The sequence below is a fragment of the Olea europaea genome, chromosome 6 (assembly GCF_002742605.1).
Source record: "Olea europaea var. sylvestris chromosome 6, O_europaea_v1, whole genome shotgun sequence".
In the NCBI taxonomy this organism is placed as follows: Eukaryota; Viridiplantae; Streptophyta; class Magnoliopsida; order Lamiales; family Oleaceae; genus Olea; species Olea europaea.
In genome coordinates, this window is record NC_036242.1 from 9,844,095 (window position 1) to 9,858,324 (window position 14,230).

The 14,230-nt window shown below is 33.0% G+C and overlaps 1 protein-coding gene and 2 long non-coding RNA genes across 4 annotated transcripts; 2 read left to right on the plus strand and 1 right to left on the minus strand.

Moving 5' to 3' along the window:
* The first annotated feature begins 1,354 nt into the window (after nucleotides 1-1,354).
* LOC111395794 lies at nucleotides 1,355-3,911 on the plus strand. Its single transcript, XR_002702869.1, has 2 exons — nucleotides 1,355-1,665; nucleotides 3,414-3,911. It is a non-coding gene; the product is annotated as an uncharacterized LOC111395794 (long non-coding RNA).
* Nucleotides 3,912-4,149: 238 nt separating this feature from the next.
* Nucleotides 4,150-6,410, minus strand: LOC111395792 (BTB/POZ domain-containing protein At1g55760-like). Of its 2 annotated transcripts, none has more exons than XM_023021941.1 (4): nucleotides 5,921-6,410; nucleotides 5,362-5,507; nucleotides 5,155-5,270; nucleotides 4,150-5,008 (listed from the first exon to the last, which is right to left on the minus strand). In XM_023021941.1, exons 1-4 carry the CDS (start codon nucleotides 6,037-6,039, stop codon nucleotides 4,406-4,408), a joined length of 984 nt encoding a protein of 327 aa, XP_022877709.1. In that variant the 5' UTR covers nucleotides 6,040-6,410; the 3' UTR covers nucleotides 4,150-4,405. The 2 variants fall into 2 exon arrangements, with proteins under 2 accessions (XP_022877709.1, XP_022877708.1); XM_023021940.1 differs by having other exon boundaries at nucleotides 5,155-5,273; nucleotides 5,921-6,409.
* A 236-nt stretch (nucleotides 6,411-6,646) lies between these two features.
* LOC111395795 lies at nucleotides 6,647-12,913 on the plus strand. Its single transcript, XR_002702870.1, has 2 exons — nucleotides 6,647-7,302; nucleotides 12,437-12,913. It is a non-coding gene; the product is annotated as an uncharacterized LOC111395795 (long non-coding RNA).
* Nucleotides 12,914-14,230: the final 1,317 nt, after the last annotated feature.

The window sequence follows — 14,230 nt, forward strand, 5'->3', positions numbered from 1 at the left end:
ATCGTTGGCTTTCCAACGGTATCAAAATTCGACATTCTTTGTGGTCGAAAATTTGCCGTAAAAGTCGCCCAATTATTTGAAAAGACGAGTGGTGAATGAGTAATTATATGAAAAGATGAGTGAGCATTTAGTAACCTGTGAAAGATGAGTGAGCAAGTAGTAACCAAGTGTAAAGTTCAGTGATTATTGATTAAATTTACTCCTTTCCCCTCTGTATATTTTTTCTATCTCTTTATCCAAGTTCACAGCCATTGCCACCACCGCCTAACCATGATCACCACCACCACCACCACCACCAACAAACAACCAACAACCATCTCAAAATTCGGCTAAACAAATCATAGGAGGAAGAGATCACCCAAAACTACCCCAAAAACCATCTCAAAACCATCGCTGTCACCCTTCACACTAACAATCAACACAAACCAAACTATAGTTGCTCAATATCGTCCCACTGTTGCCCGCTCATAGAGCAACCCGTCATTGCCCGTTCATAAATCACCCATCGTCGCCGTTGCTGCTTCTTAAGTATGGCAAGATCTAGTGCGATAATGGTTGAACGCCCATCGCGTTATCACGATTTGGTGTGATAACGGTTGCGTGTCCATTGTCGTTGCTTCTAATTTGACAGTGGTTAATTCGCAGTAGCATGGATCTGTTATCTCCTTTCCTTTTTTTTTTTTTTTAATTACTGAGTTTGATATCTTCGATGGTTATGGTGGTTTTTGTGGTCAACGTGGTTGTGTTGGCGATTTTCACAATTGTTGTGGTTTGTGGTGGTGGTTTTGCGGTTGTGGGATGGCAATGGCGACATGTATGATGGTGGTGAGGTAGTGGTGGTCGCATGTAGGATTGTGTTGGTCATGGTGGCACTATTAGACTGTGATGTTGGTGGTGATCGCAAATGCTGTGGTGTTTATGAAAATAGTAGTGGTAGTGGTATGCGATCAACTATTTAATTGTGACAAAAAAAAATTGATAATTTGTGATTGAAAAATAATTTATGACCAGCTAATTTGAAAATCTGTGATCGGCAAATAGACCGTAACCTATAATTTTGTTGATTTGTGATTAATAAAATAAATTGTGACCTATCAAATTTTTTTGATTGTGATTATGAAACAATATGTGATCATTTAATTTGATAATATGTGATGAATAAATAAATTGTGACTTATAAGTATGCACATATTACCATTAATTGTATAATTGTGACTTTAATATATTTAATTAATAAAATATTTTTAATTAATTAATTAACACCCGAGTTTTGAATTCTGAAATTTAAAATCTGAAAATTGAATCGTAACATACTCAATAACTGATTTGGGAATTCTTTTTCATCCTCAATCTTGGCAACAATAGCGCCTCCGAAAGCGTAGCTGTAGGCCCATTACAGCTTCATACTGTTTTCATATATGGTGAAATTCATTTAGGAGATCCTAATAATATTCCCTCCATATGCTTTCGAAAAGTACCCCAAGAGAATAAATAAATAAATAAATAAAATTTGCGATCTCTCCCTCTCTCTCCAGCTGGCAGAGTTCGTATTGCAGGAATTTTCATAAAAATGACTGATTAAAGATGAAGATGGAGAAAGAGAGCTTGAGCATATGGAGTCACCCGCCATTTATAACCAGCTTGAAAATGGTTATATCTGCTGAGGTAAGATACAATAATTGTTTTCAATGACTAGAATTTCTAGATTGAATATTTGCATCTTCATGAATAACGCTAATCAAACTAAGATTTGAGTTCTCGTTTGATATCATAGTTTCTAGGTTCCCCATCCCCTAATTTGAAGTTTTCCCCCGTCTTCTGGGTCAGAATTAGGTTGTTAATGCACAAAAATTGAAGCAAGCTGTTTGTGAGTTATCGATTGATTAAGTGACTTCTGAGTTATTTTTATCGAATTTACATTTTTGTAGCTTTAAATTACTTCAATTCTAATATGTCCTGTTAAGAAGAAATCCAATCTAAAATCAATAAGCAATAACAAAACTCCCATGTTTATTATACTTCAGTCCTTACAAGAATATAAAATTTCCATGTCCAAGTACAATTTACTACTTATAAGCAAAGGTCAATTAAAGAGCTCTGGATGTAATTATGCACAAAGTAAGTGGCCTCTTGTACTGTATAGGTATTAAGTGCATTACTATTACATTTCTTTGAGCGAGTATATCTGTCTGCAAAACAAGTTAAGGAAAGTTGATTGGCAACTGTCCTTCAGTTTGGACTCTCTACCCGGGTTCCAGTGGACTGTGAGAACTCAGATAGAGTGTCCTATGGCAGTAGTAGACTGTTTGGTTGGAAGGTTTGATATGGTATCTGGTCTCTTGCTTCCAATTCACCTACACAACCTGATTGAATCCTCATGCCCCCAAATTGCATCTATAAGCACCATGACTGTGGTTCTTCAAAAGTTATCAAACCCTCGATCAATTCTGTCCTGTTAACCTCAATAATGTGGCTGATGAGATATTTTAAACCGCTAGGATGTACATGATGTGAGGACATATTGACAACTAGGTTATCCAATTTGATAGGCTTCTTTCATAAAGAGTTGACCACCTCTGAGGTGCTATGATGTAAGTAGATTTATCATCCTGTAGTCATTTGGTCAGCTACAATATATGTGGCATACTGGACTTCATGTTAGGCTGGTTCTGCGGTCTAAAGGAGACGGTTACACATTAGTTATGACCATGGAAGTCTAGTCCCAGGACCTGCCCAGTTTGGCCTCTGCAGGCCTCTTTTGAAAAAAAAATAAAACAAACATTGAAGTCTTTGCAACTCTCTGAAGTGCAAAGAGGCAAATCTTTTTGGCCAATTTTTATTGTATTATTCCATTTGTACAGATCTGGAATTTACAAAATAATACAGAAGTCTCACATGGGGGTGGGCCCCATGTAAATAAAATAGCAAAAAACTCCTTGAACAGGCCCCCTGTTTTTGGGTCCGTTCAAGGAGCATCTCTCATAAAATAGTGCAAAAAAAAAAGAGCTCCTCCCCTTGTGTCTTGTCTGGAGGGGTTCTATAACCCTAGGGGAAGCCCATACTGGATTGCTCTGAATGAGCAAAATCCTGAGCAAAAAGAATTAGTTTCTTCAGTAGTATGATGGGCTTAAGTAGTGGCATCATACTTAGCTGACATGTCTCGATTTACCACTATCCCAAGTGGATTGGGCAAAAATACCGGGAACAAAGATTGGCATGTTAAGTAGCACAAGGGGCTTAAGCAGATGAATCTTATTTAACTTAATCTAGTCAAAATCACACGTCAATACACCATGGTTACAACTATAACTTGGAAAAATCACGCTGTGCTGTTGACTTTGTATGATTGATCACATATAGAAGACGTGACCGTTCATGCTTTATTAACATTTTAACTTATTTTCTGTACACAGCTGGGATGTCTCTGACCAGACTCCCTTGACACCGACTGCTTACCTACCTGCTAGACCAACACACATCTTACCTGCTCAATTTACACCCATGATACGAAATTTCAAAATCTTAATCTTCCTTACTCTTTATGGCTATTGAGTGATAAAGACAGAGAAATATAGATATCAAGTCCTGGCTTGAGGAACAGTAGTAAGTGGGGATTCAAGGACACGTAATAATATGGAGTTAGGAGATTCTTTTGTTCATGGTGTTTTAAGTCTCTATTGGCTGAATTCATCTTGTTGTAAATAGACCTGAAGATGGCAGATAAAGATTACCACAGTAGTAAATTTGTACGGAGCTGTTTCTTCCGCAATCACACAATGTCCTGCATATTTGTCGTTGTGGCTGCTTCATCAAAATCCTAAAGAAGTATGGCTTCATCAATCAATGTATCAAACTGTCGAGGGTCTTTAGAAACCCAGAGGCTCTCACAATCGGCTAGGGCACATTGCTTTCGCTTCTGTAATAGAGGCACTTTAATTGGGGCGCTTGGCTATTCAATCATACAAAATGTGTGAAATGCTAAAAGCTTCTAACAAGTAGGAGGTTTATCCACCAAGTTCTTAATCTTTGGCTCGCTTGCTCTCTTCTCTCTCACGAATGGGATTATTAGAAGACACAAGTTTTGGTCACAAGGAACATATCAACCAGAAAGGAAGTAATTGTGAGCTAACGTGCAGCTTGAAAGCAATATGGGCATGAAAAATAATAATTAGAATTTCATTATATCAATCATATTCACATCATTTTGGTCCATGTATAATTCGTGCAATTATACATAACGGTCCTAGATAGCATGGACCTATTACATTGAGATCCATGTCTTTACATGCAAACAAACAATTGGCATTCAAACGAAAGAATGTATGTTTACGAACAAGGAATGGTGCACACTAGTAGGTATGACCTATTGTCTGATATGCTGTTTCCGTTTCCCTTTAGGCAGGACTCAGAACCCTTTCCAGACCGCGAGAACATCATTAAAGATTTCGGCAATCAATTCTCTGTCTGCAAATTGAATAAATGCATTGAAATCATCTCGTATATCATAGATCTTACCGAATTTCACAAGATACCGCATACAGCTGGTCTTCAGTTTGGGCAGTTGATACAGAGAAGCATTTTGCAGCCTCTCCAGCACATTCCTGGTGTCAATGTCTTCCAGTAGACTCTCATGGCATGCTTCTTTCAAATCTGAGATGTCATATTTGTCTGCTGCTCGAAGAAGGGGCAGTCTATGGGTTAAGAATTGTTCGTTTTCTATGTTACCGTACAGGTAACTGAGAAAGGCCTGGCAGGCTTCAACTGACATGTCAGAAATGTTTACGGCAGACATTTCTTTCTCTTTTAGGTCGTGTGAGAACATGCTTCGGAATACAGGAGACCTGGAAGCAAGAACTGCACGATGTGCTGGAATGCTTCCATCAGATGCGTTTATTACAATATCCGTGTGAATGCTTTCAGACAACATTCGACCAAGGGATGATAGCGCTGTTTCAGTCGGCCGTCTTTGTGTAAACCCTTCACTCCAAATCGAACAAGGTTCTGCACCCTGTGTTTTTACAACATGAAAGAAAGCATGGTAGAAATCCAGTTAAAGCTTCTTCAGAACAAGTAAGTTTTCCACAATTACTTAAATGTTTACATTAGAGTATGACATGCTTTAGTCCCATGAATGAATGTTCTTTCAACTCTTACATTAGGTGATGAAGTCTTTAAATCAAGAAATTCAACGTCGATGATGAATTTCCCCGTTAATGGAACCTCAATTGCCCAAACAAAATCGTCGTTGTTTTTAAGCTGCTTATCAGTAACTTCTGCACGAAACATAGGATGAAAAAAGCTGTGGAAAGTAAAATAGAATGACAAATATAATAATTGTGATTATTCCAATAATGTATTTACCTGGATGAACCAAACACTTGCGATCTCCCACTGAGGACACCACTCTAATTATAAAAGATGCAATTGGAGGATTTTCTCTAGTTATGTTTGATACCTCCGGGTACAATTTAATGGACAAAGTCCGACTCTTCTCCACAGATAAATGCCTTCAGTTAAAAAAAAAAAAAAAAAAAAAAAAAAAATAAAAAAAATCAATTTCCGTATCTTAAAGAAAATAAACAATCTTACCTTATCTTCAAGAGCTAACAATTAGCCAAGAAAATGCAAAAATTAAAGTATCTATTTTTTCAGGATCCTGAATTCGGTCTCTATTTCACAGTTCTTAATTAGAATTAGAATACAAAATTTCAGTTAATCTTGAAAAAGCAAAGAATAGGGGCACCGTTTCATTTCATTGGTAACCGCCATTTTCTTTAGAAATAAGAAAAAATATAAATAAAATCCTTGATCGATTATCTCAAACTCTTCCTGTCAGAGAAAATTTATTGGAATTTCCTTGTTTGTGAAGAACACAGATAATTCATCGAAAAAATAATTAAAAAGCGTTTTAAAGACTGACCAATTCCATTTGCCGATCTTGAAAGGGTCTGATTTTCTGTAAGTACACGAAGCTAAATTTTCGATCCGCCATTGGGCGAGTCGCGACGTCGTTTCAACTCGATAAGCAGATTCGCTCATCCTAGAGAAAGTAAGCGCCACAGTGATTTCATGGATGCAATCGAAAATTCCTTCCAACAACTGATCTCCGTGCTTTCCCAGCTTTGCTTTTCACTCGTTTCCTCATATATTTACTACAATTACCTCTTCTCTCACTCTCTCTTTTCTCTCTCTATATCTATATATGATCAGTGTGGTATTCTTTTGTTGGATAATTGTTGAGTGAAGATTTTGCCCATTCGAAAATAAATGTTTCCGGTACGCAAGGTTATAGTTGATAATGCTTCACGCCATTGATGGCGAAGTTTTTGTCACACAATTTTATTGCTCAGTTCGAACGAGAATGAGATAGGATGGGGTTTTGTTGATACTTTGGCTTACATGCACTTCAGGGCAATGGTTATTTAATAGGGGATTTTTAATTTTTTTATTTGATTGACAATTGCTGGACTTTAGTGTTTAAATGGATATGCAATACGTGTATGCTTGGAAAGGAACATAATTTATATTTATTTGAATAATACTGCTTATTATTCATATAATTAGATAGAAAGAGAAAAAAATAATTAGGAAGAGAGAGAGAGAGAGAAAAAGAGAGAGGAAATAATCGGTTAACTTTTATATAATGTCATTTCATCAATATGTACATCACTTTGTAAATAATTATGTATTTGTAATATTGTTCTATTTTTTCTTTTTTGTCCTTCCAAGCAAAGAATCTATTTTGTTTTTACTTTTCTCTTTTCCTTTGAGCCAAGAGAGAGTTCTACGGAACAAAAGGAAGAGTAAGTTTAATGAAGGCTCATCAAACTTTATTTTATATAATTACTTGCTTATTAAACAATAAAGCACAACTCTTTGTTCATCCATTTTTTAATTTATTATCTGTTCATCACTCTTTTGATTTTCGTTATACTTAATTGATAGGATGTGCCATGTGGCGATTTAGAAATTTGATGTGGCATGTACCAGCATTTAAATTAGGCCAACTGGGCCAAAATCGCCCCCAAATCCATGAACCCTAAAAAGTATCAGATGGCGAAGAGCGTTCGAAACTAAATGAATGTGGTTGAATTGGAAAAGCAAATACAGGATATTGTGTTTTATCAGTTTTGGCATAACACTATAATTTCTTGCTTTGTGGAATTTATTTGATCATCAAACATTCTGCTGCAAATTCCTTGCAGTTGATAACACTTAATTTCTTGCTTTCATGCTCTAACGACGGGAGCCTCCACTGCAAATCCCTTGCAATTAATTCCAAGGATGGACACTAATTACAAGGTATTTTGTGCTTTCTTATTTTATTTATTTTGTTTTCAACTTTAAAGGTATAAAACATGATTCTTTAATAATTAAATGAAGGAAAGTATCTGCTGTCTAGGGATCAATTTGCTGCATTTTAAAGTTGTGAACTTCAAATGTGAAAAATAAAAGTTGGGGCATTTTTATTTATTTATTTACTTTTTATTTTTAAAATGATCATAGATTGAGGAGCTCCATCTTAACTTCTGCATAGACTAGGGAGAAATATTTTAAAAATTAAAAATTGGTTAAAAAAGAAAAATAATAACAATAAAACTTTAACAAATTAGCTTTGCCTTTCTTTTATATGTAATTTTTGGTGGTTCATAAACAATTTCCATTCAAGGGAACCATAAATAATTCAATTCAACAATAAATTGGAAAATATAACTTTCTTGATTATGGAAATTATAAGACTATTGATGTAATATGATATTCCTAAGTGTGGCTTTCTTTTACTTAAATGACATAAAGTATGATTAGGTGACAATGATCTAATAGATATTTAGAGGCTCCTTTGTACACCAAACTAATAAATTAACTTATTTACTTGAGTCAAGTTTTTGGAGTTATATTCATAATTAGCAGTTGTTGGCTGATGGCTAAGTTAATTTTTTTCCTGTGTAATTTAATTACAGAAGAAAAGTTAAGAACGTCTTTTGAAAAAGCAAATTATAATTTGACAATTTCAACCCCTTTTTCTGTTTCTTGACAGAACGTATTAAGGTCAATTTTTTCAAATTTTGAATATAAAATATGAAAATAATAAGAATAATGTAATGTTTATTTGTCACGTTTTATTATAACAATTAATTCTTGTATTTATATAAAAAAAAAAGGTTGAACCCCAACCTTAAAAGTCCCCCACCGCCCCTGCCCTGGAGCATCGTGAGGGAGGTAAATCGCAGGTTATGCCTCCAAGGGTATAAGGTGGAAGGCTGCTTGTACACTTATACTTACCTAAGAGCCAAATTCATATTTCAGGATTCGAACCCTTGACGCAGCAGTCTCAAGCAAAGCTGGATTTCTCCACCCTCCCTTTTTGCCACTTGGAGATGTGCTCTGAGGTCATTCTTGTATTTATATATTGTATGGAATGTGTAATATGATTCCACGTGTTTGTTATGCTTCATGTTTGAAGAAATAATAACCTTACAAAAGAATCAGTTGCTGTTGGGCTGTCGTTCAAGTGGCATTTGGAAAACAAACAAAAAATAGTGGTAGGTGACTTGTTTCTTATTACAAAATAAATGATAAACATGAGTTTGTCAAGTTTAGACAATACCAAATAGTACTAAAAAATTTTAAAAAAAAATAATAATTAGAATCTCGTATGATGGTGGTGTAATTGTATTTAGTCATTTTTTAGTTTGGTTATAGATCAGATTTTTAATAGATATCGATAAAAATTGATAAATATACGATTGAAAGATTGATAGAAGTAATGAATTTTTTAACATATGTGGTCGAAAATAGATTCTTGATTTTTTTGTAAAAAATTTAAGCCAAACTGAGATTAAATGTTGCATTCAAAATGTACAAGTGTTATAAAAAAATCTGCAAAGAAAAATGTACTTACGGCATGCTTGGGAGTTTTGTGGTATTAGTTATGAGCGTTTTTCAAAGTATTGAATTTGATCTCTTTGAATAAATCGATTTTGAGTGATTTTAGTAGCTATTTTAAAACAGTCTAACTCATATATTTGATAGTTTATTATCTATTGATTTTAAAAGTTTTTTAAAAGAATAAAATTACATATATGCACATTTGTAAATATTTTAGTTTATAGTTTTTTCAAATGAAATTTTCTACTCATAAGTGATATTTTACTTATAAATATTTTTTACATATAAGTTAATATTTAACTAAAAAATTAATATTTACTTAAAATTTAATGTTAGTGTTTTTTACTTATAAGTAAACTTCACAGTTATAAGTTAATTTTTTTACTTTTAAATTATTTTTACACTTGGATTTTTTGCTTATATGTATATATATATTTTTAATTTTATAAGTAAATTTTTTTTTTCTATTTTTACTTTATATTATTTTTAAACCATCCAAAATCGAAACTCAAACGAATTAGGAAACATCGATTTTTTTCATTCCTTCATAAATGATGTTATTCTTCAAAATCTGTCAAAGCTGATGGAAATTAAAAAAAAAAAACCTCAAGCACTTGGTTGAATCTGAATGAAAGTTTGTGCCAAATTCTTTTCTTTATGGACAATGACTATGAGAGAGAAATAATTAAAAATTAGCCACCATTTGAGCTCCATTATAATTAGATTTTGAAAAAAAAAAAAGAAAGTATTTTACAATGGTTATTTTTGATGAATATGTAGTTAAAAAAGGGAAAAAAAATTGAATTTACATGTAATATTATTTTATTGGAGAATGTGTAATTAAAAAAAATGGATAAGAGCAAAATATATTTTAGAATTAACGGAGCCAAACAGGGACTTAGTAGACAAAAGAATTTTCTCCTCTTCATATGATTTATTCAATTCTCTCTCTCGCACACCCACTCCTTTGCAATTCTTCAATCTCAATCACATCAAATAGGTAGGTAAAGACTGAGCCAGTTCAATTATGTTTTCCGGAAGATTTGAAAAATCTACAAGTATTGGTTATAGTCAATGTTCTAAAAAATTCGTTCAGACGGATTTGAAATTTGGGGCGAAACACCTCGCTTCGAGACTAGGTGCTTTTTTTCCAATTCCTAAACTTTTGAATTTTTTCCTTTATTTCTTTCGTCTTTCGTAGACGCGCTTTATTATTATTTTTAAAGTTTTTATTTGATTTTAGCTTAATATTATTTAAAAAAAAAAAAAAAACTTTCATTCAACTTTAATTTTAAAATTTTAGGAGATTTTAACTGTATAAAAGTTAAAAATGACTTTATCTAAATAGTTAAATAAGATTTAAGTTTTGATGTTATCTATATTATGTAATTATGATTTTGAGATTCATTTTATTACAAACTCTAAAAGCATTTATAAAGTTCCTATAAATTTATTAAATCATAATAGATTCATTTTGTCTAGTTGAAAATTGAAATAACTTTTGCATTTCGAAAACTTGAAAATTGTATTGTTAATGACCAATGTGGGAGTTATTAAGTAAATATTGTATCTTAATTTTAGATGTCTAGTATGCATTATTTTAATTACTAAATAATTTTTAAAATGATTAAAAATTTGAAATAATATTATAAATAAGAAAACACTTTTTTACATTTAAGCCTTGTTTAAGCTGGTAAAACTTGAAGATTCGACTCTATGCCTAGCTACGCTTTATGTTTTTTAGAACACTGATTATAGTATCTAATATTGATTCTAATCTACTCATTTTTTATTAATTAATTATCTTTATTTGTAAATTTAGTGGGTAATTATACTCGAGAATATTTTGATGAAATTTGTCGTTTGCATTGAACGTCTCATTGTTTTGATTTTTATGTTGTGATTCTTTTAAGTTAAAAAATGCTATTCCGTAGCAACGTAAGCAAATCACATGAACCGGTGATGTAATTTTGTTTTGTAATTTGCATTACCAAATTAAAATTTTTGGTAATGGAACCTAACCAAACAAACGAAAGGTTCAGTTACGTCTTCTTCAGAATAACCTAACCTTAATATCAAGCAACAACAATTCTTGCTATTTTTAAGTTTTATTTGTCTTCTTTTTGCATATGACAACGAACTATGCATTTGAGTAGAAGTATGAGAAATAACCGTTATACAACTTTTAAGACACATATTCAATTAATAAGGAATAACATTTTCACGTCTTTGTTACGAAAAAAATATTTAGAGTTGTTTGGTGTTTATTATGAGAATCAATTTTTTGACCGTTAGCATTAAAGGTGGGTCCCACCTGTGAGTGAAATGGTCAAAAATGATGGCTGAGTATGTTAAGTAACAAACAGAAAATTGATCTCGACTTGAAAAAATTATTTAGTAGCAAAAGTTCTAACTTCTCGAAATTTAATCTCTACTCTCCCTCCTCTTAACTTATTCATTATTAAACTTATGAATCAATATTTTATTGGAATATTTGAAGTGGAGGTAGGGTGAAGCAAAGAGATTATTTGGGAGTGGGTGCATTGATTAGAATCTTAGAAGCAAAAAACTAATCGGTCTTTGCCTTTGATGAGAAATTAAGCAAGTTGGCAAGAAAGGCATCCCATTATGTGGGACATCCTTCCTAAGTTTCAATATTTAACGCAAGAAATCAAATATTTTTAATATATTATCTTGATGGGCCCGGGCCCGGGCCTTGGATGGGGGTCCATAATTCCTGTGTGGGCCACGTGGAAGAAAGTGCGTCTGCATAACCCTTCTTAGGATGCAATTATAGTTTGAAATCATTCAATAAAATGCATATTTTTTTCTGGACAGTGATAATAAATAAATAAATAAAGAGCACGTATGACTCTATTTGGATTTTGGAAAAAATAGAGTTTGAATAGTCATTTTTAAAAGAATGCGTTGTTAAAAAAGTAAGAATTTTTTTGATTTACGTACAAAATATTTTATTAAATGAATATGTGGTTGAAAATGAGTATATATATATAAAAAAAAGAGTTAAAATAATATTTGTCAAATGGGGAATAAATTAAAAATACACAAAATTACACCATCTTTAACAGTATTAAGTGCCATACCGTCGAAAAATATTACTTTTAAATAAATGAAATGAAACATGTACTTACATTTGAAGTATATATTGCGGTATTAGGTTTGGTTTGATGAAAAGTAAAAGATTAGTGTAGCGTGGGGTAATCATCTCATTGATTAAATAATTAAACATCATAATAAAGAAAATTAAAGGTAGTTCAACAGCACGCCTATAAATTTTGGATCAATGATCCAAATCTTATGCTGATTCTATATAGTAAAATCCAACTTCATAAAGTCACAATTAATCGAGTAGCTAATTTAATCTCATAATTAAGTAATGCAATTTGCCAAATATTTTACATTTGAAGCTGGCTTCATGAATTGTCAAGGACTTGGTAGCATTAAACCATGGGATGGATGAATTTCACTAAGTTTGCAATTAATTGATAATGTGAAGTTATGGATCTTAATTATTATCATTATGCAGAGTTCCATATGTGCATCAACCTTCACGAGAAGGTCATCGTGGGCCATGAGAGTTGGAAGGGAGTAGGAAGGCTTCCTTTCGGTGGTGCAAGGGCGAAGCATCCGAACCAAAATTTCAATAGGAATAGCTTACAAATTTCATATTTATAATTTCAATTTTGCTCTAATTCTTCTTATAAATAGGGAGCTGTAAATAAGGTTCATCATCATCAACATCAACGTCAACATCATCACCATCATCTAGAGAGAGAGAGAGAGAGAGAGAGAATAGAGTGTACAATTATTCTTATAAACTTTTTTCATTATAGTGAATTACCGCAGCAAATGACTTATAGTGAATTACCGCAGCAAAGGACAATGACAGAATCTCATATGGATGCGAACATGCATCTATCTTGCATGTTCTTTGTGTCTTTATTTCATTACTGCAATTTTATTGTTATTGATAGAATGTAATAAAGTTTTCTAATTCTCAATGCTTAGTCGTCTTTGAACAAAAATTTGAAGAATAAATTGTTGTTTTTAGGTGAATAGTCGAGTGGGTATGATACATAATTGAGTTGAACAAAGTGGAATGAAGTGATTGATGGATTGATTTTCAATCTACTGAAAATGGAATTAAGCTCCCGTTTGACAATCAGGAAAATAATAATAATAATTTTTTTTTGGGGGGAGAAAATAAGTTTTGGAATAATAATTTTTTGGAAAATATGTGGTTAAAAAGTAGAAAAGAATTTTAAATTTACGTATAAAATATTTTTTTCATGAGAATGTGTGATTGAAGATGAATTTTAGAAAAAAATGAATTTTGTTTTAATGGTCGGCAGAGGCCTCTCAAACCGTGTATATGAATCCACAATGCTGACTTATATGTCCTATTTTGGACTTAAGAATTACTTAACCCTAAAGTCAAAATTTGACTTTGATTAAGTGATTATGACTTTTATAATGGTAGTAGTAATCTACCTCTACCAGGAGAAATTAGCCTAGTACTGCAATTAGTTTATGTAAATTCTTGTCTTATCCAATAAATAATTGCAATTAGGAGAAATTATAGGCAATTGATTAGATGACTTTGGTGTATTTTATCCTAGTAATGCCATTTTCCACAGAGAAAAAGCATACAGATTACAATGAGTCGACTCCAGAGCCGGACTTGAGGAGAGGCCCAAGAGGCCTCTGCTTCAGGCCTAGAATATAAGGGGGCCCAAAATACTTGTAACCCTTTTTTATTTTTTTTGGAAAACCCGAGCCAATTTCAACAGTTGTCTTCTACTCTTTTGTAGTCGACTGCTCCAGTTCTCCACACCAATCGCCAGTTTCCCATGGTTTTGGTTACGTCTACTGCAACTTAAGTCTCAACGACTCCTAAAACCTACCAGTGATGGGCAACACCGCAAAGGCAAAGTCACAGACTCATAGCATCTTGTCATATGTCATCGGTGGTCTTCTGACTTCTATTATCGGACTCGTTCGACGTTGTACTTGGTACTATTTTGTAAGTCATTTATCCCCAGATTCCAACCTGCTGACGACAATTATTTCATGAATCCGATTCTAATGCTGCACTCGGCATTCCGCTTCTGTATCTGTATTACTATTAAGCATTATCTATCAATTTGTTAATTGTTTTCTTGCAATGTTTGATATCCAAAATCTGACCGCCCGACTATGTCTTCATCACTTCATGTTCCTGATGCTATTGCTGGGGCATTGTGGCATTCTGTTTCAGTGACTTTGTTAATTATTATCTAATATCTATCAATTTGTTTTCTTGCTATGTTTTGGGTGTGAG